At 33.9% G+C, this 26,588-nt stretch overlaps 1 protein-coding gene across 1 annotated transcript; it reads right to left on the reverse strand.

Moving 5' to 3' along the window:
• Positions 1–206: 206 nt before the first annotated feature.
• LOTGIDRAFT_237855 (hypothetical protein) lies at positions 207–26,588 on the reverse strand (the record flags this gene model as incomplete). The annotated part of the gene is made up of 13 exons (XM_009048360.1): positions 207–821; positions 1,271–1,450; positions 2,285–2,346; positions 2,778–3,421; positions 4,217–4,367; positions 5,313–5,419; positions 6,128–6,275; positions 7,775–7,915; positions 11,538–11,634; positions 12,512–12,601; positions 13,643–13,725; positions 20,112–20,269; positions 26,500–26,588. The coding sequence occupies 13 exons, from the start codon at positions 26,586–26,588 to the stop codon at positions 207–209; spliced, it is 2,565 nt and encodes an 854-aa protein (XP_009046608.1).

Here is a 26,588-nt window from a genome sequence, read left to right on the forward strand (position 1 = left end):
ATAATTGTCACTATGCACCATTACCATTATGTTCAATATACATAGCTATCATAATGATTGCTACATCATAATGATTATTAATTCTTCTGGGCCTATCAAACTGAATTTCGCAAGTAAAATTAATACATCTGCTTGAAACTAGAAACAAAGAAACACTACTAAATAATATTTTTTCTAAAACACAACTAAATTTATCACTGGCTTTGTCAAACTATATTTTCAGGGGAGTAATTGGCAGGAGGATAAAACATTTTTGGAACTGGAATTCTTCCTAAGGCTGTTTTAATTCTGCTGATTCGATCCACAGAAGACAGATTTTTGTAACCATCACATACAAATTTCACGCTGTCTCTGGGATTTGTCACTGAGGTCCTTCCATCCGAATTTGATCCATAAGGCTGAAAATTTTGAGCATGACCATTTTGGACATTTGTTGTGCAACTACCCCTACTTGTCGCATGATGATTCCGCACAAATGGTGCATTGCTGCCTACGTCATAACCATTAAAATCGGAACCTTGAGGATGGCTGTTCACTTGGGAATGATCATTCCTGTAATGATTGCCAAAAGCTTCATGACCACTGTTATGCCTGTCACGACCTGTATGAAGAGGATCATTGGACATATATTCATAGTTGTTCCCTGAGTTAAAAGTTAGATCGGTTCCAGATGGAACCTGAGCTGGTGGTAAAGATGAGTAACCTGGTGGACTCCCTCCAGAAGATAGGATGTCCTCATTATTGTGTGGTAAATGCTGAACTGTCATGGAAACATCTTTCTTTAACTTTAATAATTCTGATTCCATCTGACTTTGTTGACCCTGAAAGATGGTTTAAACCAGTCAGACTTTAATCCCAAGGAATAAAATTACAAAAACCACCATCTACAGCTCAAGTTCTGACAAAATTGGATCGATACAAAATCAGTCCTTAATTTGAAATCGGCTGGACTCTATTTTAAAGGGACGGGTGTGCCATTTTTTTGACCAATCATACTTTAGTCTCAGAAACGGGATTTTTTGTTAGCTGAGCCAATTGTAATAGTGTTCAAAGCTCACCATCGAAAATTTGAGCCTTCAAATCCATATGTGTTCAGAATTATCCACGATTGAATGTTAAATTGAATTGCATTTCTAAATATGAGGCCCTGGCAGCTTTCGACTATTCTTTTGTCCTTAGGAAAGTAGTCAAGAATTATGCCAATAAATCTAAATGTAAATCGCACAAAAGAGCTCAAGGTACTAAAATAATATCGAAATATGATCATTACCTTGATCAAAGCTAATTTTCCCTGTAGTTTTTGATGTTGAGCTGTATCTTTATGATGTAAAGAATGAGCTATGATATCTTCAATACGACTGATTTCTTCTAACTGAAAATTTAAACTTTCACCAATTTCTAGATGTTTTCTCTGTAGTTGATCAGCAAATACAGTAAATTCATCAAAATTCTGGAATAATTACAGAAAGATTCTATTCAAATTCTGGAATAATTACAGAAAGATTTTATTTAAATTCTGGAATAATTACAGTAAAATTTTATTTGAATTCTGGAATAATAACAATAAATTCATCAAAATTCTGGAATAATTACAGAAAGATTCTATTCAAATTCTGGAATAATTACAGAAAGATTTTATTTAAATTCTGGAATAATTACAGTAAAATTTTATTTGAATTCTGGAATAATAACAATAAATTCATCAAAATTCTGGAATAATTACAGAAAGATTCTATTCACATTCTGGAATAATTACAGAAAGTTTCTATTCACATTCTGGAATAATTACAGAAAGATTTTATTTAAATTCTGGAATAAATACAGTAAAATTTCATTTAAATTCTGGAATAATTACTGTAAAATTTTATTTAAATTCTGGAATAATTTCAGTAAAATTTTATTTAAATTCTGGAATAATAACAATAAATTCATCAACAGTCTGGAATAATTACAGTAAAATTCTATTCAAATTCTGGAATAATTACTGTAAAATTTTAATTAAATTCTGGAATAATTACTGTAAAATTTTATTTAAATTCTAGAATAATTTCAGTAAAATTTGATTTAAATTCTGGAATAATAACAATAAATTCATCAACAGTCTGGAATAATTACAGTAAAATTCTATTCAATTCTGGAATAATTACTGTAAAATTTTAATTAAATTCTGGAATAATTACTGTAAAATTTTATTTAAATTCTGGAATCATTTCAGTAAAATTTCAGTTAAATTCCGGAAAAAAAAATCAGACTTATCTGCTTATTATGTAAAAGTAAAACTAACCTGACTACCTGCCGATGATGATGGAGAAGAACAATTACTGTAGTGTGGTAAACCAGATGATACTAAAATAAAAAGGATCATCTTAGCTCATTTGGAAGCCCTATCACCTAATCATGCTTGTGGTAACTTCTAGTTATACACCCAGTAACCAACAAAGAAACAATGACCCTTTGGTTTATTCTTATTAGGCATGGACTGCCCTGTAGCAAGATCCAAGTTAGTGGAAATTTCATCAATCTACCAAAAACCAAAATCCAACAAAAACTGTGATCACTGCTAATTCAAATTGGTCCAAGATATCAGCAATCCTGTCACAAAAATCATATCAAACCACACATTTTCAATTTTTTATCAAGAAATTGCCACAGTTAACATAAGTACAGCAGTTTCAAGGCATCAAGAGCTTGAGTTGAATGCAAATCCTTACTTGGCCATGTAGTAGCAGCTTATTTTCATCCAGCCAAAAAACAATCAACTATTTTCAGACAATTACCTGAATGTGGTGTCCGAGAAATTTCTGGATTTGATGAGTCTTGATGAGGTAGATTTGGATATGAATGAAAGGAATTTTGAGGATGATGCAAACTCCCTTTTCCATGGAGGATATCAGATAAAATTGATGTCTCCTGTCTGCTATCCTTTTGAGTTTCATGAGGAGTTGTCGCCCCTTCATTGGAACTCTCATTAGAAGAAGGATACTCTTTTCTATCATCATCATCAGCCAATCCTGTGGTGTCCATGAACTCTTCTGAGCTTCCACTGCCATGGTTACTGGATGAACCAATCATAGAGAGTTCTATTCCATTGAGATCTGGGTAGGAGTCCAATCCTGATATACAAGCATCCTTTTGATGTAAATTGCCATTTGGAGTCTCATCCAACCTCCTTTTCCGATGATTTGAGTAACCATCGTCTACAGATGAATTTTTGTCTGATAATGGATCACTATTGTCAACGGCCTTAATGACATCACCATGGCTGGTAAATCCATAGGGCTGATCCATCAATTCTGGGGAATTGGCCGCCAGGGAATTGGCCGCTTTGATGATTTCAGACATAAGTTCCTCAGTGTTAGTTATTTCTTCATCTGTATCTTCTTTTCGTTGTTTATCCAATTTCTTTGTACCTTCTTCAACACTAAAATAATAAGTTGGAATGGCAGTATGGACTCAAGGTATATTTTGAAATAAAGAGTTGGACGTAAAGCAAACAGTGACAAATTTTTGCAAAATTTTATTCAAAATCAGCTGAAAACGGAGAAATGAAAAAAAGGCAGGCATTGGTGTTAACATATCCACAAACAGGCATGTAAGAGAATAAAAATACATTGAGCTTATGGTGAATTTCCTTTTTTGAAAATCATGTTCGTCATTATCAGAAACTGTCTGAAAAGTTTTGTTCCGTACTCCTCTGCTTCTATTTGGGTTAAAGGGACATTCTGCTCTTTTTTGGGACGAAAAATTTGTATGCTCAAATTTGTGAAAACTATGCACCAAAATCTAGAGAAATGTGCCCTGTAACATATCTGAAAGTTTTAACTAAAAAAATCCTGTGTTAAACGTTACATAAGGTGTTTTGGAGGCTGTGAAAAAAACTACTGTATGGATTTGAGTAAAATGAACGCCTAATTGTAGAGAAATATGTCTTCTACATATTCTAAAAGGTTTCGAGCCAATATAAAGTTAAACATCAAAGATAGTTCAAACAGTTTAATAGCTTAAATACTCTGGTTTTTGATTAAAATTCTAAAACAAATTCAGTTTGATCAAGAAGTTACATAGATATCAATAGCATACTTTAGAAATATTTTCAGGTATAATTTACGATGTTTTTGATAATGAAAACTTTTTTTCAAAAAGGCAGAATATCCCTTTAATGAAGATGCTCACCAGACAATGAAAGTAAAAAAAGATTTCTCGAATGATTGCTTACCTCAATTGTGTATTCAAACTAACTATAAATTTTGGCTGATGTGTCCATGAATCTCTAGCTACGCAGGATCGTGATTCAACAAAAGTTTGCTCATCTGATCCTAATGTTTGTAATCTAAAAATAGTACTTGGTACTTCCCCTTCACTCAATACTGAAAGTTAGGTAAGCATGAGATGAAGAAGACTTCAAAATAAGTAGAAAGCAATACAGTTTTGCTATTTTTACACAAAATGGACAAGAAGCAGAAGACTCTGTTGAAGAAGGATTGAAACCGGTCCAAAGGTTCACCTATATGCAAGCTTATTGTTTTCCATCAAAAACTTATTCAGTCCACCCTGATGAATAAGGCTTACAAGGTGTGTTCACCTTTTAGCAAACCTGTTGACACTTTGTGACTTAAAGATGGGTTCCCTTTTTTCATTCATGAAAATGAAAATGCTAATACTTATATGAATAGAAAGTAGAGGTGTTCTAATGAATTGGAAAATTACCAGTTTGTCTCACATGTCCATAATTAATTCATAATTAGCTAAATTAGAAGAGAATTACCAGCAGAATTCCAATGAGAAACTGATTAAGAAAGGTCAAAAAGTCTCTTTTTGTTCATCCAGACTGTACATACATGAACATTTATGATTGGTTAAAACTCTTAATTATATGCAATAAGAACATAATGATATGATTAAGAATACATGATAATTCATTACAAACACCAATTAATCAAATAGTTTGCCTTTTTTGACACTAAAAAATAAGGAAACCCATCTTTAAAAGTGTAAAATCAGGAGAAGAGATTATCGGTTATGGTGAGTAATCATTTAAGCTTCTTGAATCACAGGATTCGATCATTGTGTGTTTTAAAACAGTTCAACACCAGGAAAAAGATGGAGGGAATGATTCATAAAGACTTTTTGACAAACTCTGAAACTAAACCTGAGGTAAATCCACATTTCCTAGAGAAAAGTATGCAAATTTGACGAGATCAAATAGATGAAGGCCCAATAGAGACACACTTTCACCCAAGACCACCAGCAAGGCCCTTAAGTGAATCCCTTAACTATAGGCCTTACACAGAGTAAAAAGTTGATCTACTTACTCTTTTTATGACTTTTGCCCACAAAATAAATGTCTTCGGGATTGATATGCATATAAACTGAGGTACCATAATTTTCACTAGGCATACTTCCTGTCACATGACAACTCCTAGAATCAGACAGATCAAAATACATCTCTAAGCAGTTCATATCAAATATTCTTTGTTAGTTACTTCATACATTCTCAGATCTAACGCAATTTGTAAGAAATGCATGTTAATAAATGTAACCAATCACTTCATGTCCTGTGTTTAAGTTCAAACAGTCAAATCCTTTGTTCAGCAAGAGGTTAATACACACTTGTAAGGAATTCTGGGATATAAAAGAAAGAGAGAAAAGAAACATCTATATTTTACAAGGAAAACAACTTAGGTTCACAGTTAAGGATCCTCTCTACCAGATGGTCCTTGGCCAAACCTCTTGGCATCGATCTTTACCAGATTATTCGTACACATATGCAGCTGGGTCAACTGGAATTATGAGTGAAGATGGCTTACTCAAGGTCATCAGACTTTCAAACGCCGATCTTGATCGAAACCCACAGCTGCCATTTTCTTCACGTAACCAAGCATATGATGTCACGTAAGAAACCAAAGCTCTAACTATATTTATATGAACACACTGACTTAAACATTTAGTTCACATCAATTTGAATCGAACGTTAAACAACAGCGTTGTAAATTTTTTGTGTTAAAAGCATAATTTTGACCGAAATATGCAAGCAACCCTCTCAGTTAATGGGTTTGACCACCCATGGCCAATACCTTAGGTTAGGCAATTTCACATATTTTTAACAATCTATAATTTTTTTTTTTACCTTGGATCTGTGTAAAGAATTTGTCCGTCCATTGCATGCTGGGTAATCCATTCATTTCTGCCACCATCAAGAATTGAAATATTTTGTATAACTTCATTTTCAAGAACTCTTCCTACTCCATTTAACCAGACATCATTACTTGTTCCTGCTAATGGACGGAAATTTCAAGAAATTATTAATTTTAGAAGAGTAACCTGCTAGAACTTGGTGACGCAATCTCAGACCTATTTCTTACTTAGGGTATGATTCACACCTATAACCCCTTATTACAGGGAGTACATCACCAAAAAGGGTTTTGACATGGTCTTGTACACTTCGTTTTGGGGCATGGAAATGAGATTGGTGGCATTTAAATCAGACCAATCATTTGACCTGACCAGATCTAACGAAGAATCAACAACCAAACCAACAACACAGAATCTTTCAATTTGAACCAATCCAACTACCAACTACCAACATCTACCTAGTTTACGATATCAGCATCCACTGGAAGCGACCTTTAACCATCTACTAACCAACCAATCTAGGTAGATTAGCTCAGCCCCACATACCACAATCACACTGTTGCATAGGCATTTGACAAATTTGATTTCAAAATTGAAGAGTTTTTATCATAAGTTGGTCTAAATATTTACTGTAAAGAAGTTCTTAAGGCTGATTCTCTCAGGTGAATATTACATAGCACACACACTGTTGCAAAGGCACTGACAAATTTGACTTCAAAATTGAAGAGTTTTTATCATAATTTGGTCTAAATATTTACTGTAAAGAAGTTTTTAAGGCTGATTCTCTCAAGTGAATTTTACATAGCACAGACACACTGTTGCAAAGGCACTGACAAATTTGACTTCAAAATTGAAGAATTTTTATCATAATTTGGTCTAAATATTTACTGTAAAGAAGTTCTTAAGGCTGATTCTGTCAGGTGAATTTTACTTAGCACATAGCAAACACACTGTTGCAAAGGCACTGACAAATTTGACTTCAAAATTGAAGAGTTTCATCATAATTCCATATCAATATTGACTGTAATTTGAGCTTCAAACTACACAGAAGACATATAAAACTAGTGAAAGACTTTTCAGAGTAGTTTACATTCTAAATCTGTCATAATAAAACATTTTTCTCGGGACAGGTATTTGAATTTTTTCCTGATTCTTGTCACAAAGATTCTTCAAGTGTCAGAAAGAAATGTCAAGAAAAATGTCTTCTAGGTGATTGTGAAATGAAATATTTTTTAAGCTTCTTTGCACTACATTGTCTATTTCCATGTGGCTATTGTTCTTCTTCTTCCATAACATACTTTTAATGATTGAGACCTGAAGCATTATTCGTTAGTATTTCCATTTCCAATTTTTTAATTCAAATTTTAAAGATGGAATCCCTTATTTCCGTTTATTAAAATGGACATGCTAATTCTTATATGAATAGAATGTAGAGGTGTTCTAATGAAAAATACCAGTTTGTCTCACATGTCCATTATTAATTCATAATTAGCTAAATTTGAAGAGAATTACCAGCGAATTCAAATGAGTGACCCATCAAGAAAGGTCAAAAAGTCTTTCTTTGTTTATCCAGACTGTACATCCATGGACTCACTGAGCCCAAACACCTCCCTAAATCTTAATAATGATCTTATACCTTTACCTGTATTAGCTTCTCTTGACAACAATGACATCTCTTGTAGTTGCCCCACGATATGTATCATTGTATAGCAGGCATTTTCACGATAATTTACATTAAGAAACCTGGTATAGAATGATCTGGTACTGGATCCACTATCAGGAGCTAAAATTACAGAAAAATAACAATTGTTAACCAGCTGAAAGAGTTCTTATTAAGATAGCTTGCCAGGCAAGGTAATATACGCCTACTGGCTGCTTTGATTCTGAATAAAAAATATTACCATCAGAAATACACTTCTTTTGAACTTTTTGAGGCGATACTGAATAATATTACCAAGTTTCATCAAAATCTGTCAAGAATTGGGCCCTCTACAGTGTTCGAGGGCTAAAAATTAAATGTGTATTCAAGGGCAATAACTCATACTAAATATTTTTTAATTTTTCTGATTTTCAATAGGGTTCATCCTTGGGAGATTTTGAACAAGCATACTAAGATTCATCAAAATCAGTCAAGAATTGTGCCTTGTAGAGTGTTTACGAGCAATTGTGGACAGACAGGAGTGACCACAATGGGCGTATAAAAATCGTCTCTGATAAAAATGAATTGCATCCCCAAAAACAAATTCTGGTGGTAAACTCATATCATCATTATAACTAAACATCACACATTGGAATCATGTGCATGCAAGCCTAAAGTATTCATGTGTCTGACTTGGAAAAATACCAGTTTGTCTCACATGTCAATAATTAATTCATCATTAGCTAAATTCAAAGAGAATTGACCGATCAAGAAAGGTAAAAAAATCTCTTTTTGTTTAACCAGTACATACATAGACATTTATGATTGGTTAAAATTCTTAATTAAATGCAATAAGAACATAATGATATGATTAAGAATACATGATAATTCATTAGAAACACCAATTAATTAAATAGTTTGCCTAATTTGACACTAAAAAAAGGAAATCCATCTTTTAATAATTGACTTGTCATTATTAACACTCCTTCTTAACAAGTTTGCTTATATATGGCTGAAGCTAAATTTTGAAAATCCATTCCCACCTCCAAAACAAGAGAGCATTATTAGATGCTAAATTTGACAAAAAAACAAGGAAATCCATCTTTTAATAATTGACTTGTCATTGTTAACACTCCTTCTCAACGAGTTCGCTTATATATGGCTGAAGCTAAATTTTGAAAATCCATTCCCACCTCCAAAACAAGAGAGCATTATTAGATGCTAAATTTGACGAAAAAACAAGGAAATCCATCTTTTAATAATTGCCTTGTCATTGCTAACACTCCTTCTCAACGAGTTCGCTTATATATGGCTGAAGCTAAATTTTGAAAATCCATTCCCACCTCCAAAACAAGAGAGCATTATTTGATGCTTAATTTGACAAAACAAACAAGGAAATCCATCTTTAATTTTTTCTTCTATTGAAAGAATATCGTTTATATTTCATGTTATTTTCTGTATTGTGTTCTTCATATATTTTTGTTATTAAACGTAAAAGTTCCAGAAATAATTATTGTCAATGTCTTTTTGTGAAGAAAAATAATTATCAAATTGCATGTTTAGAAAATCTGAAAAATGAACATTTTTCATGATCGTGACGTTTTACGAGACTTTTTTTTGAATTATCTTTAAATAGAACCCATTCTTTTGATAATTCACTTTGTTGTATGCTAATATAGAACTTAGGCAATACAAAAAACTTTTATTATTACAAATTATTCATGAAAATATTTCTAAAGTATGCTATTTATATCTATGTATCTACTTGAACAAACTGAATTTGTTTTAAAAGGGTTAATTAATTGTTAATTAAGTAGTTTGACCTAGTTTTGGTGTTTGGTTTTATAATGGCTCCATATTAGTAGTTGAAACACTATAGAAAATAATTACAATTAGGCATTTATTTTACTAAAATCCGTACAAAAGATTTCCAAAGACCCAAAAACCATTGTGTCGCTTAAATGTTAAAATGTACCTTATAACTAGTTCTAGTGATCTAAAATTAACAGCAAGATACTTTAAAGTGAAAACTTTCAGTAAAGTTAAATGACACAATTCTCTAGATTTTTGTGTATATAATTCATAAATTTGAGTAAAAAAATTTTTTTCCACCTACTAACTGTGTACCGGCATTATCAAAATATATTAGATCCTATCTCAATATGCTAACTTATGCCATTGGTGAATTGAGAAGCTTTCACTGAGTAAAACTGGTTGAAAACTAAAGGACTAGTCGCATATTATGTTTTAAAGGGACAGTTACGCCATTTTTTTTAACAATCAAACTTTAGTCTCAGAAACAAGAATTTTTTAGCTAAGCCAATCAGTAATAGTGTTCACAGTTCCACATCGAAATTTGAACCTTCAAATCCATGTGTGACCAGAATTATCAGCATTTTAATGTTTAAAGGAGGAGTGATATTTTTTCAGATGCTGCCATATATGGAAATAGGAAAAGAAATTCCTAGTTTGAGATATTTTTGAAGGAATTGTGTGATTTTTGTACATTCTAGTACTTCTGAAGACTTTTTCATATTTTCAAATGAACCCCTAAAATCTGTCCCATTAGGATCGAAAACTTTTACAATTTCCCAAAATTCAACTTAGGTTCAAGAGGTTCTTAAATATGCGAGGTCACAGGGGTTAATATCAAGGCATTAATGCTGGAAAAGTTTTAGCTGTATACGTACATCTAAGAGAACACTTTAAAACTTTTAAAAATAGTGAAAATTGGTAAAATACAACAGGTAGCTAAGCTAACAGGTTGAAATTTTTGGTCTCGATGTTACCCGGTTTTTTGGACTCGGTGCTTCTCTAGCTCTCCCCTAATGTGCATAAAAGTCAATTCTGAGCAATTTTTTTTGGTGAAAAAGTGCCAAAAATCCTGTTTTTCATTGAGAAAACTAAAACGTTCAGTTCTTCCAAAGAGATATGAATGTGTGGTTTAGAGAATTGGAAAGCTAACATTTGAAACTAAAACATGTGAAAATTTCATCTTCCGAACTCAACCAGTTTGTTCGTGGTGAAGCTTCAAAGTTAAGATTTTCAAAAAAGTCAAAATTGGTGGAAGCTACCTGTTGATGAAAAATTCATTTATTGGTCGAATATTTTGGGTCTTCCGACAATGTAAATATACTTTCCACCCACTAAGATATAAATGATCTCAAAATAGATCTAGAATTCTCCGAAGACTTAAGACTCGGAAACCAAGATAAATTGATACACTTTAGGGAATATCCTAAAATACATAAAACTTAAGCCATTCTGTTTCTTTCAATCCAGAATTTTCAAATTACAAATCTATACTGTTGAAAAGTAAAAATTAATTAAAATTTACTTCAAACCTTTTCTTTCCTTTATTGTAAAAATCTTAAGGGGAATTTTTCGAAACTACTTGTGTATCGAAGACACTGATAGCATTGATTTACACCATTCCAATTTTCAATGAGACATCTGTGGTTCTTTCAATTCAACTAAAACTAAGTATTGATGACGGCCTTCTAAATCATATCATTATGTTCTTATTGCATATAATTAAGAGTTTTAACCAATCATAAATGTCCATTTATGTACAGTCTGGATAAACAAAAAACAACTTTTTGACCTCTCTTGATCGGTCACTCATTGGAATTCTGCTGGTAATTCTCTTCTAATTTAGCTAATTATGACTGGTATTTTTCCAACACTTCTACTTTCTATTCATATAAGTATAAGCATTTTCATTTATGAAAATAAGGGAACCCATCTTTAATATATATAGACTTACAAGTTCCAGAATAATGTCGAGGTAGAAATTGAGCATGAAATAGCTTGACATCATCGGGATGAATTATAGTTTCTATATCTTTACCAATAAAATCAAACTGAAACAAAACATATTACTGATAATACTAACTTTAGATAGCTCTTCTTGCTATATCTAAATCTAAATGCCTCCCCTGAGGCCTGTGGGCGGTCTTATTTTAAAGTCAAAATTAAGCCCTCTAATGCTAAAAAATCATCTCAGACTGTCTGAAATTTGTTGGCTTCTAGAGGCCCTTCCGTCTCAATGGGCTTCGGTACAACAGACCTTGTCTGACTGACAAACCACTCATTTTGGCCCTTCCTCAGGTATTTTCTAGTTAACCACGCTTGACCTGTACAAAAAAAGTCAAATCACCAAATCAAATAATCTAAAAGTTGTAAAGACCAACTTCGTTTCCATTTGAAATTGGCCTATGGTGGATTTGAATTTAGTGAGAGCTAATAATGAATTTGTCTGTATTGGTTGTGACTTAAAAACAAAGATTAGGACAGATCAATTTATTTTCTTGTTGTAAGGATTCTAACTCAATTTTCCAGAAATAAGAAGAAAAAAAAAAACAAATGAGCATTGCTGGAAAAAAAAATTCATTCATTCATTCATTCATTCATTCATTCATTCATTCATTCATTCATTCCCAATGAGAAAAATCATCCCCTAAAACACTCATTTTTGATAAAATATATATTTTTTGAATAAATCTATACTAAGAAAGTGGGAAAATCTAGGTCAATTCTGGCTTTTGTAAGGTTCTTTTCTTGCTCACCCTTCAAACAAATTTAGTCTTTTTTTTCCAGTAAATATCTGGTAAGAAGAAAATGAATTAGGCTGACCATACACAGCAATCCTGTTCTAGAGTTTGTATGGGTTGCTGTCTGAAAAATATAGATTAAGAAAAAAGAGTGCAGCTGTCTTGACCTATGTACTGAAATACTGACCTGATTATGACCTAGTATATGACCGATAGCTTCTGTTAGTAGTATAATAGTACCTTTCTTTGATACCACTATCAAAAATCCGTCTACTGCCTGTAATAAATAATAGTACATCTTACCAAGGTACATGACCAAAACATTGAAATTTCTTAACTTGGTTAAAATGAATCGTTATTCATCAGTGAACTGACCTGGCTGTGTATTCTCGAAATGATCTTTGCTAGGACCAATCCTAGGCACTTGTGACAGGTTTTAAGGCATCCTAAATCTAAGATTCTTCCTATTCTCAAAACAGTCCTACAAGTATCCTAAATAAACGATCCTAAACTTCTCTACCCTATAAACCCTATATAACATTCTTGACAGCCAAAATGGATTTTCTAAAAACACTTAGAGAAATAAAAGCGTTTCAATAATTACTTAGTTTAATGGATATATTGTCTTATATAGAGATTCTATTCTTTATTCATGGTACCATTTCTAAAAACACTTAGAGAAGAAATAAGAGCATTTCAAGAATCATTTAGTTTAATGGATATATCATCTTATATAGAGATTTTATTTGTTAGTCATGGCACCTGGTAAGTTCAACTGATGAATATAATACTCTTATTGACCAAGTTTGAGACTTTAAATTTTATATCCATTCTATCCTTTTAAAATGTATTTCATTAGTCACTTGTTGGCACTTTCATCAAGTTTGGCACATTTTGTTGATCTTTTAAAATAATCAGAATATCAGCTTAAAATAGAAATGATAGTCAAAGAATCGTTTTGCATTGGTAAAAAAATAAATTTATGTTCATATAGCCTACATTGAATAGAAACACAGTTTCCTTTTAAAAATGTAAACCAAACAATTTCACAAAATTTTGCTGAAAATTCCCCTCTGATATAACCAAAAAAGTCAGTAAAGTTTTGACTTGTGGAAGCCAAAAATTAAGCATTATTTTCTTAAATTAGTGACAAATATTTTCAGGGATTTTGATTTGAACAAAATTTGTCAACCATGTATTTGGCTCTGTATCTTTTCTTTAAATTTGGATTATGATCAATATTTAAACCATTCATTTACATAATAGAGAGTGTTTTGAACAGTGCTATTTTCAGAGAAATTTTCAAAATTTTACGTACATCTTGTAAGAGTTGTCCCCAGTTATTGGTGCTAAGTGTGTCTGGTTTCCATGATCCTTGAGCCATTTTCATCTTCTTAATACCTATAAATAGAAAACAAATAACGCCTTTTATGGCTTGCCGTTTGGGGCGTTGAACATATGTAAATAGTGTTCAGAAGTACTAAAACTGAAAAAAATTGCATAATTCCATCAAAAATACCTCAAACTAGAAATTTCTCATTTCAGTTGTTTTGTTCACAACCTTATCTGCTCTCTGTAAATTGGAGTACATCTGAAAGTTTTCTTGTTGATGTAGTCTCTGACACCCAGAAATCTTTCGTTGCAGTTGTGCATAGATGAAGTGGGACTTGATGATTGTGTCGTCTTTTTAACTTTCAAACACGAATATTCGTTCACAAGCTAATATCTCACTGTAAATTGGAGTACATGATCTGAAAGCTGTCTTGTTGATGTAGTCTCTGATACCCAGAAATCTTTCATTGCAGTTGTGCATAGACGATGTGGGACTTGATGATTGAGTCCTCTTTTTAACTTTCAAACACGATTATTCGTTCACAAGCTAATCTCTCTCCTAATTTTATGGCACCCGAAAGTTGCCTTGTTGATGTAGTCTCTGACACCCAGAAATCTTTCGTCGCAGTTGTGCGTAGATGAAGTGGGACTTGATGATTGAGTCGTCTTTTTAACTTTCAAACAAGCATATATGTTCACAAGCTAATCTCTCTCTGAGAATTGGAGTATCTGAAAGTTGCCTAGTTGATGTAGTCTCTGACGCCTGGAACTCTTTCATTCAAGCTGTGTGTAGAGGTAATCAATTTTTATGCTAATGATCATATAGTCTGTGCTATTTTTAGAAATCATCATTCTTCCCCCCTTTTTGGGTTTTTGCAAGCCTATTTTTGACTAATTTTAAGTCTAAATTTGGAATTTGATGTCTGAATTGCATTTTCTTTCAGTTATTGTGAGATGATGAGAGATTTCATGCGGAAGGACAATTATAAAAATAGTTGTTTTGTGTGCGGTGACAGTCAAGCAGATGTTGATAAAATGTAGTGATCTACTTTCATTTTGACTAGCTCAAGATATTCATGGTCATCATATATATGAATTATTAGAAACTTTTCAACGAGATTTCTGTTAAAAGTTATAGAAGGTTGAATTTCGAGATTTAACATGGCAACAGATGTCAAATGAATTACTAGGTTGGGTCCAGATAAAGTGGAACTTGATGATTGAGTCATCTTTTTAAACCGCTAAGCACAAATAATTATGAATACGCATTGATTTGAAGGCTCAAATTTCGACAATGAGCTGTGAACACTATTACTGATTATGTAAGCTAAAATAATTCCTGTTTCTGAAACTAAGGTATGATTTGTCGAATGGATAGTGAAGGTGCTCCTTGAAAACTCTGAATTGAAGATATATTTGGACATATATGTCTGGATAACCCCTAAATATGGGAAATTAATCCTCAAGTATTCATGCTATATATATTAAAATATTGTCTCTCATTTTTTTTTTAGCCCCAAGGGCACTCAAATGAGATTTGAAGTATATTTTACTGTCAGTTAAGTATTCCAGTTATACACCTACGTTCATTCTGAGTAGATATTAATATCCATCATTTATTATTTAAAGTATTCTCTTTATGGCACTTCTTGTAGGTCCCTGGGGCATTTTTAACCTACCAGGCAAAAAAGAGTTCTTTCCAGAAGGTTTGGTACATTCATAGTATTATGTTAAGAAAGGTCAAAGCAAGTCAATGGAAATTTTAAAAAAAGGAAATGAATACATTTTGAATACTTTTTTTTGGTCTTGTTGTAATAGTCAAAACGACTTATTTTTGTTATTTCTGCATTCATCAGCATGCCCAAGAATAATCAATTTGATCAAACAAAATATTGTCAAATGGTGTTTTAATTACGACAAAGTTTAGTTAACTATATGGTCTCTTATAACTTGTCATATTTGATAACCTTCATTTTGAAATGAATCCATTTAAAATCGTGCTTTCGGGAGCTTTTAAGAAATTAAATGAAATGTATAGATTTTTACGTCCTACTTTTCTGCACCTTCTGGGGTAATGAAGACGAACAACGCCATTCAGGGTGCAATGAGGGACATTTTGTCAGGACAGTGGCGTTAGCCTGCTCTTTTTCGATTTCCAGCTGTCGAGGGATCTTTAACATGTACAGCCTGTAGCACACGGGGCCTCGGTTTATTGTCCCATCCAAACGACTAGAAGCTTTTTCCATGTCAGCCCCTTTTACCTGCATCACTGACAGGGGGAAACCCGGTTAAAAATTTGGAAGGTATCATCTTGACCTATGCTGGGATTGAACCCTGGACTTTCAGGTTAGCTGGCAAGAGTCCAACTCACTGAGTCACCGCGGCCCCAGAAGCTTTTCAGAAATGGACAGATCAACAAACAAGACCCCTGGACATTCAGGTAAGCGAGCAAGCTTCTACCTCACTCAGCCACCTCGGCTCCGGAAGCTTTTAATGGATGGATCAACAAACAAGACCCATGTGCATCACTCGGTTGGCTTTTGAAAGCATTAGACATTTTGATGGAAAATAGCGTCGGAAATATAGCACTGCAGTTCTGACACTATTTCTTTGAGAGTAAGGCACACTGTATTGTGTTTGTAGTTTTCATAATCCATTTCATCTTGTTATCAAAAGAAAATTTGCTTAAGAACTCATAGGAGAATTTCATGCAATTGCTAGTGTCTGGAATAAGTTCTCCATGGATTGAATTATTGAAAACTTCTTTCAATTTCCAAGTTCTTCAGACATGCCAGTCACATTATTGATAAATTCAAAATCTTAAATACAATTAACTGCAATCATATGCCATTTTCAATTTCAATGTCTTCATGTGCAAATTCATGTTATCCCAAACTTTTTTTTATCATCTTAAAAATCATTTGAAAATAAACTTCAGCAAGTATTTTCTGCTGACTGACTCTCTTTAACATTCCATTATCCTTGAAACTAAAAACTAGACCAAATTTTCAATCCATCATTTTGTTTTCTTCAGTAAGGGTCCAAATATGGCCTTCTTGAATATTCGTGAGTTTGATGAAATCGCCAGCCAATCAAATCCCTGCCCTTTCCAACACTAGAATTTTGCTTTCTTGAGAAGCATTAGAATCTTTTGTTAGTGTCACAAAATCCCAGCCCTGGAGAGGGCTAGAATTTGATTGGCTGGAGGTATTATCAAACTGATGAACATTCAATAAGGCTGTCTTTAGACCCCAACTGAAGAGGCAATATCAAAAATAATATAAGGAACTCGGGTATTACAAAATAATATAATGTTCTTCAAAACAGGATTTAGTGCTCTGGTGATTATATTCAATACATATTTATAAAAATGTAAGCTGTAAAACTCTCTGTTAAAACTCTCTGTTAAAAGCCTCTGTTAAAAGCGTCTCTGTGTAATTGGCTTGTAGAAGACATTGGAAAAAGTGTGTGTATGGGACAATAAACCTGGGCCTTTTGTATTACAAGTGATGCCTATGCTAAAAATCAAAAAGAGTGTAGGCAAATGCCACTGTCCTGGCAAAATTTCCTTTATTGTGTACTGCATGACATGGTGTGTCTATACCAAATGAGGTTCAGAAAGGAAGATAAAAACCCCCTTTTCAACTGTCTAGACTTTAGAAAGTTCCCATGCATGACATAATGACTTACATTTATTTATAGTAACAAGAGAAAATAGGTCCATAGTAGAAATATTTGACACAATTACTATTAATAGAAGCAACATAATAAGGTTTTTGTATCGTTCAAAGTTTTTGTTTTTTTAAGTCAAAAACAAGGACACGCTTAAATGCAATTTTTTGTAATGACAAATTAGATCAATTATGCGCCTTTATTATTAGGACTTTACAGTCTTTTTCAATCTGCCCTATTCATGCTAATTGACATTCCAGGGGTGCTGAATTTTTTCTAAAGGGAGGGTGTTAGTTCAGTTGAAAAATTCTTCAATTGACACCAATAAATGTCATCTGAAATAGACTATAACGTATGAAATCGGAGACAAACTTCATACGAAATTTGAGGAAAATAATCCTTCTGATAAACATGCAGTAAAAAGGTAGACAACTGTATGGGCCATGTGCCTATGCAAAATATTTCATTCTAAAAAAAAAGGGTGGGGAGCATTTAAAAGTGCAGGGGCTTCAATTAGAATGAATATAGAGTTTACTTATTACACACCTATATAAGAAGTAAGGAAGAAAAGAAAAGAAACATGTTAAGTTCTTTGGAATCTTTCTACCAGCTGGTCCTTTGTCAAACCTTTTGGCATTGTGACCTTTCACTAATGCCGCTGTCCTGGAAAAATTTCCCTCATTGCACCCTGCATGGCGTTGCCCGTCTTCATTAGCCCACATGGTGCAGAAAAGTAGGACGTAAAACTCCATTCATTTCATTTCATTTCCAGATTATCCATTCTAGTACCCATTTATAGCTGGGTTGACTTAACTTATTCCATGTCATTGAGCTTTCACACACCAAACGAGAATAGAATCTACAAATGATAGTTGTTCAATGTAGCTAAGTATGTGCATCAGTTCATTCTGTGCCATTTTGTTGGAGTGCTGAGTAGTCTTTTATAATTTATTCATTTATTACCCACCTATTTATAAAATAGTATTTATTATTAACCAAAAGAGAATGTTCACCCGTATGGAACACCTGATGTTACTTGCCTTCATGCTAGTTGCTGCTCCATTGGTAGTTCGAACATCTGCCTCTAATCCAGCCTCTGATGGATATTTTGACAGTTGTCAGCTGGAGTAGAGTCAGAAAAAAAAAGACCCTGTTAAATGGGGATTTTCCACATCTCCAAAGATGCGTTTTCTCTAACTTGATATTGAATTAATTTAAGATGATTGTATATTAGTGTTGGGCATCATTGTAACTTTTGTTTTGTTAGTATCACGTGACTCTGTGATCTTTTGGCTGTGCACGCAGTTTTAAATGGCTGATGCAAGATCAGTTTCGCCAAGAAAAACTTTGATGGAAGCAGAGACAAGACATAAATGGTGTAGGGAGAAAATGATGGTATGACTGAACTGCAAAAATATTCATCTTTGCAGTTATATATAAATGTTCCCATTTAACAGGGCCTATTTTTTGTCTGTCTCTACACCAGCTGACATCTGTCCAATTAGCCATCAGAGGCTGGAATAGAAACAGATGTTTAGGTCTACTCCATTGGGTGTACAGAGACGCTATGCCCCCCTGCCCCTGAACTGTACCCTATTTAATTGTTAGATTCAACAAAATAATAATGTTCGCTTTTGGCCAAAAATATGTGTCAAAACGCACAAAATCAATTCATTTTTCATAAATGTTTCGTAGGGAGACCATCTCAAACGTCCCTGCTCTTCCACAGAGTTGCCCAATTTAAAATCTTGAACTTGACGGTCTTTCTACCATTTAAGTCAGTCTGCCCCCTATTGCACTCCCAACCCCCACGAGCTTCATATGAATTTTAGCCAAACAAACTTGCAAGTCTGTGTTTATATTTACAAAACAAAAGCTAAAAAATACAAGTTGAAGCATGTTGATTGACTGGTTTGAATTTCAAATGACATCGAGAATACCTATTATTAAGAGGTTTATGTAAAAGGCCACAGTGTAGAAATGATATGTATTTAGTTTCAGACAAGTTGAAATGATGATGATAATGATGATGATGATGACATTTTAATATCTGTCATATCTGTTTAAAGATGGGTTTCCTTATTTTTTAGTGTCATATTAAGCAAACTATTTGATTAATTGGTGTTTCTAATGAATTATCATGTATTCTTAATCATATCATTATGTTCTTATTGCATATAATTAAGAGTTTTAACCAATCATAAATGTCCATGTATGTACAGTCTGGATAAACAAAAAAAGACTTTTTGACCTTTCTTGATCTTACACTCGTTGAAATTCTGCAGGTAATTCTCTTCTAATTTAGCCAATGGAGTTTTACATCCTGCTTGTCTGCACCAATTGGGCTAATGAAGAAGGGCAACACCATGTAAGGTGCAACGAGGGAAATTTTGCCAGGACAGCGGCATTAGCCTGCCCTTTTTTGATTGCCAACTGTAGCTGGATCTTTAACGCCTGTAACACATGGGGCCTCGGTTTATTGTCCCCTCCAAACGACTAGACGTTTTTTCAATGTCAGTCCCTCTTACCTGCATCACTGACAGGGAGGGGGGAAACTGGATTGAAAAATCTGAAGGTATCATCTCGACCTATGATTAAACCCTGGACCTTCAGGTAAGTGAGCAAGCATCTAACTCACTGAGCCATCGCGGCTCCCCATTAAAGACAAATGCGACCACAAATTTCAGCACAAAGTGCCTGTAGACACTTTTTACAAGCCAAATTGTTACTGGATTTAGAAACTTTTTTCTGGACACCCAAAATAACTTAAAAATTTAACTTACCAAAATGAATTTTTAAATAAGCTACTGTAAGTCTCAGAATACTTGATTTATCTAGTTTCTTTTGACAGGAAGCTATAATAGGTACCTCTTTAGCTAGTTCTTGTATCAAAAAGTTCAACTTATCTCGGCGTATTTTTTCACAGACATTGCGTGACAACCTGAAATAAAAAAACATTTCTATGTAAATAAAAGCTTCTATTACGGAAATAAACAATTTCACCCTCTTTCATCAAAGTCTGTTTGGAATTGTGCCTTTTTAAAGCGTTTTTGAGCAATTATGGATGAATTTAGGGAATGAAAAAACGGATATGGGTGGCAAAAAATTTCATGTGAGCTCACAAAAATCATGTTCCGGATTTGAAATTTATTTTTTTAAAAATCTGAAACAAATTTTCCTGCTATGATTATTTTTTGAGCATATTCATAACCATCCCAGACTACATACAAATTACTATATATTTCACATGGCAGAAGATAGCTTGCAAGGGAAGGTAATATACTCCCACTGGCAGCTTTGATTTTGAATAAAAATATTTTGTAGTGCAGTAACAATCACCAGTATGAAATATTCAACTTTCAGTCAGACACTTTTTTTGGGTGATACTGAATAATAATACCAAAATCCGTCATTTTCAACAACAAGGGCAATAACTCATACTAAATATTTTCCCTCATTGCATACCACACGGAAAGTCAGTTTTCATTTTAAAGATAAGAAAAGTAAGCTGTAGAAAACTGATTTTTTAGAAAGAAAGGTCATAAAACGTGAACACCTGAAGCCCAGACTGTTTTTTAATTAAGATTATCTAAATAATGTTCTTTAAAAAACACAAAAACATTCTGAAAATTTCTTATTATTCTTAAGAATGCATTTAAATGGAAGGTTTAATAAGCTTGAAGGAAATAGCATTTCAGACAATAAAGACTGTTACACTCAAGGTTTTTAAGAAGCTTAAAATATTTTTTCCAGATATTTCTATAAAGACCTAGTAGATCTATTGTTCATTGTTAATACAGAACATCTGCTTCTTATTTTTTTTCCCAATGATTTTATGTACTTTTACAATTTGAAGTATATTTAATTTTTTCAATGCTTAATAGCTTAAAGCCCAACGCAGACGAGGAACATTTTAAGCGAACAATCGTAAAAATTTTGTTTCGATCATTTTTTTCACCGTCTGCGGATTACAGAAATACGAACAAAAATGCTCCTATTTCACCGTCTACGTTGGCGTCTTTTTTTAAATCAATAAAATAGCTAACGCAATTTTACATAATCTTCTGGACGTCGCCATTTTGAGGTCATGTGATTTTCCGTGACACTGGCGTGTTGTTCGAGCTAAATGTTCGTTGTCTGCGGAATTATGTTTGTCGTCTGCGGATAACGGATAACAAATATATTTGTTCGATGTTCTTGTTCGTCGACAGAAATGTTCCTCGTCTGCGTTGGGCTTAAGATAGATACAAAAAATATATACAAAATAGTTATTTTTGTTTTAAAGGAAAACCTTCACTATCCGTTCAACCAATCATACCTTAGTTTCAGAAACAGGAATTTTTTTAGTTTACATAATGAATAATATTGTTCACAGCTCATGGTTCAAATGTGAGCCTTCTGTCTACTGGAAGGGGTCGCAGCATGTGATTTCTGTCTAGTGGAAGGGGGTCACAGTGAGTGATTTTCTGTCTAGTGGAAGGGGGTCACAGCAAATGATTTTCTGTCTAGTGGAAGGGGGTCACAGCAAGTGATTTTCTGTCCACTGGAAGGGGGTAACAGCGAGTGATTTTCTGTCTAGTGGAAGGGGGTCACAGTGAGTGATTTCCGTCTAGTGGAAGGGGGTCACAGCAAGTGATTTTCTGTCTATTAGAAGCGGGTCGCAGCATGTGATTTCTGTCTAGTGGAATGGGGTCACAGTGAGTGATTTTCTGTCTAGTGGAAGGGGGTCACAGCAAATGATTTTCTGTCTAGTGGAAGGGGGTCACAGCAAGTGATTTTCTGTCTAGTGGAAGGGGGTAACAGCGAGTGATTTTCTGTCTAGTGGAAGGGGGTCACAGTGAGTGATTTTCTGTCTAGTGGAAGGGGGTCACAGTGAGTGATTTTCTGTCTAGTGGAAGGGGGTCACAGCAAGTGATTTTCTGTCTAGTGGAAAGGGGTAGCAGCGAGTGATTTTCTGTCTAGTGGAAGGGGGCCGCAGCGAGTGATTTTCTGTCTAGTGGAAGGGGGCCGCAGCGAGTGATTTTCTGTCTAGTGGAAGGGGGATCTGCTAGAAACAAATTTATGTATCTTCAGACAACTGAAAATCGCAAAGCGTGAAATTCTGAATAACAACAAAATGTTTTTTTAAGGTTCTGTTTTAATATTTCTATTTTGATATTAAAATATATCAATATATAATTGCGTAGCCCTCAGGAAATATAAAATCCCTGCTATATTCTTGTAACAAAATGAGTGATGACAAATGGTAGGGAAGTAATAAGTCTGAATTGCAGGAAATCCTGTTGTTATATCAAGGAAGCAGTTATTTGGAACAATAAGATATGATCAGATGACACATTTTATGAGTTTGTTCCACGTTAATGAAAAGACACAGAATGAGAATGAGTCAAACACTGGGAATTCCAATAAATTACTCACAAGTCATTCTCATTAGATTTGGACATCCAGTCTCACATGATAATTTAGAACTGATCTTGACAGCTACAGTGGAGTTTTTACATCGGAAAAATTTCAATATCAACTCATAACTCAGTTGTATGAAGGTCGTGTTCGAAACTTATTCGCAGCCATACGCAACTGGTGATCACTATGGTATAAGGGTCCCTTAATCAGCCCATTAATAGAGACACCACTGCAGAGCTATAATTAGTGACAATGGCAGCAGACATTAAAATCCAGAGCTTTGAGTACGAGGAGAGTGTCCATAATCCAACATTTACACACAAATATAATTAGTAGTTCATTTCTATAAATTTTTGGGCCATGCCCCCCTCCTGCCCTACCGTATCTAATGCCCTAAACTGCAAAGGTATGTAAGGGTGCTTGAATGACCTCTTAGTCAATAAAATCCTCGCTTCTTCACTGGCAATAAATGTAATAAATTAACATCCTACCTTTCTGCATCCAATTGGGCTAAAAGACAGGCAACACCTGGCAGTGTGTAATGAGGGAAATATTGCTAGGACAAGCACTGGACCTTGGCTTGTAGACAATAAAATTAGTTTTAATGCAATCTAACCTAGGTTGTATAAATTTACATAACATTTGCATTAAAAGACAATAAATCAACATAAATAATGTAATATGTGTCACTTTATGACCTGTTTAGAATATTTTGATCATAATTTAGCTAACAATAGACGTCTCTTGACCCATATATGAGTAATTGAAATTTTGTCTCCCAGCATTGAATTTCGTTCTCCAGATTTAGAAAAAAAATTTCCTCTATTTTTTTGACCACATTTTCAATTGATGGTTATGCCCTTTTTCACTTTTCCACAGTTGGAAATCGAAAAAGAGCAGGCATTTGCCGCTGTCCTGGCAAAATTTCCTTCATTGCACCCTGCATGGCGTTGCCCGTCTTTATTAGCCCAATTAGTTGCAGAAAAGTAGGATGTAAAACTCCATTCATTTTATATAATATATTCATATCCTTATACAAGACCACATATATCTATTCCCCTGTAAACAATAGTAGCCAAGCATATCATCGAAAATCATTAAAGGGGAGTTGTTTTCTATATTTTCTATGCGTATCAGGGACACTGATGGCATCAATTTGCACTATTCCAATTTTCAATCAGACATTTGTGGTTCCTGCAATTCCACTAAAACTAAGTGTTTGATGACAACAATAATTGAAAAATATGCTTTATCACATAAGAAGATTAGTGAAAAACTAATTTTTAGTGGAATTGCAGGAACTTCAGATGTCTAATTGATAATTGGAATGGTGCAAATTGATGCTATCAGTGTCCCCGATACACATAAAAAAATTCAGAAAACCTCTTTACAATACCTTTAAGGTTAAGCAATAACAATATTTATCAATGTCTCTAGATAATGAATATTGAACCATTATTGACAATACTAGGTCAGTTAACACAATTAGGTCAAAGGGAAGAAATTAGGTCAATAGACAATACATGACTATAAAAGTAACATACAGCATATCTAGGGCACAAATGTCAATATTCTCCCCCCTACACCCTCTAGGTATAAGCCATCAAAGATAAATTAGAAACATGATGCCAAAGGGAAATTTTCTAGTAGATTCTTTCACTTTGGCTAATTAGGTGAAATTTAGCCAAGAGGAACAAATAAAAATAGTGAAGCCTTAAAGATGGGTTTCCTTGTTTTTTAGTGTCAAATTAAGCAAATTGGTGTTTCTAATGAATTATCATGTATTCTTAATCATATCATTATGTTCTTATTGCAAATAAATAACCAAGTTTAACCAAGCATAAATGTCCATGTATGTACAGTCTGGATAAACAAAAAAATACTTTTTGACCTTTCTTGATCATTTACTTAATAATGGACATGTGAGACAAACTGGTATTTTTTCAAGTCATTAGAACACCTTTACTTTCTATTCATATAAGTATTAGCATTTTCATTTTCATAAATGAAAAAAATGGAACATATCTTTAAGGAGAAAATATTATATTTTTCAAAATTTTGCATGTTGATTCTAAGGGTAGTATACCTTTAACTATGCATGTCTTTGATGTTCTGCAAAAACATGGGACAGAAATTAATATTTTTGCTAGAGAATTTCTTAAGCTGCGGACAGACTGGGCGAATTTTGAGCTAGATGCAGACCCTGAATTTTCATCTTCTGTCTCACTAACAAGATACGTGAGTGTGCAATATCAGTTTAAGCAAGAAGAGGACCCTAAAATTGCCATCTTCTGTCTCACCAACAATATACTTGAGCCTGCAATATCAGTTTAAGCACAAAGGGGACCCTAAAATTATCATCTTCTGTCTCACCAACAATATACTTGAGCCTGCAATATCAGTTTAAGCACAAAGGGGACCCTAAAATTATCATCTTCTGTCTCACCAACAATATACTTGAGCCTGCAATATCAGTTTAAGCACAAAGGGGACCCTAAAATTGCCATCTTCTGTCTCACCAACAAGATACTTGAGCACACCACAATGAGTATCTGAAACACATCTTCACACCTGTTCATCAGCTATGTTTTATCATCGCTAGATGGTGTTTCAGAAATCTGTCATCTGTGATGGTCAATTTTTGTCAAGGGCTTAATCCTATCTTCATTGACCAGTCGAACTTCTTAAGGCAGTCAAAGAGTACCAGATGTATTAAAAGTCCAAAAGATAGGTAGGTAGGATTGGTTCAAATTGGATGATACTGTGTTGTTGGTTTGGTTGTTGATTCTTTGTTAGATCTGGTCGGGTCGAATGACATGGTTGAAGAGTCCAAAAGATAGGTAGGTAGATGACAAGTTATCGTTCGCTTCCACCGGATGCTGATAACGCAAACTAGGTAGGTGTTGGTAGTCGTAGTAGTTGGTAGTTGGATTGGATCAAATTGGATGATTCTGTGTTGTTGGTTTGGTTGTTGATTCTTCGTTAGATCTGGTCGGGTCGAATGACATGGTTGAAGAGTCCAAAAGATAGGCTATGCCTTATATAGCATACACAGCAAGGTGATATAGATTACCATATAATTATTAGATCTTCCCCAAGCAAAGTAGCCATAAATTTAGACGAATGCATCACTTGAAAAGGCAACAAGGAATGTCTTGAAAATTATATTATATAATAATAAATGTTGAATGTAATGTATAGCCCACAATCACCTATAACCTATTAATATTTTCATAAATAACCATTAAGGATTGAATGTGAATCCCACAATAAAATATTGCCACATAGTCTTTTATCCCAGTGTTCAATAAGATATGAGTTTTTGCTTGTATTGTGCAGTTAACCTTGCTTTTTCCATTAGTATCAGTCAGGGGTACATCTAGAAAATGTCGGGGGGGAGGGAGCAAAAATAGGAGATATCTCTATGAGGTAAAGCCCCTTGAATGTCAGAGTTCTGGGAGTTGCCAGAGGCTCCTAGAGGTACCCAGAGGGCAACAGATTTCAGATAAGGAAGAGAGAGGGGGAGAGAGAGAGAGAGAGAGAGAGAGAGAGAGAGAGAGAGAGAGAGGGGGGGGAGGGGCTTCCCCCACCCCCTAAATACATCACTGGTACTAATAGGGTATTACTTGTTTTCTAAAAATACCTATTCATCATTCTAAAAAATTCCTATTTTAAAAACTTTAGCTTTATTTTCAACTTTCATTGCAAATATGAGATAAGTATTTCTAAATATAGCCTGTCAATTTTAGATGCATAAAGCCTACTTACTTTTTGGATAAGTTGGTCTCATTTCTGGAGTACCCAGGCATGAGGGACACTGTAGATGATGGTTCTTGACCACAATTTTGGTGGGCCAT

This window comes from Lottia gigantea (assembly GCF_000327385.1).
Source record: "Lottia gigantea unplaced genomic scaffold LOTGIsca_120, whole genome shotgun sequence".
Taxonomy (NCBI): domain Eukaryota; kingdom Metazoa; phylum Mollusca; class Gastropoda; family Lottiidae; genus Lottia; species Lottia gigantea.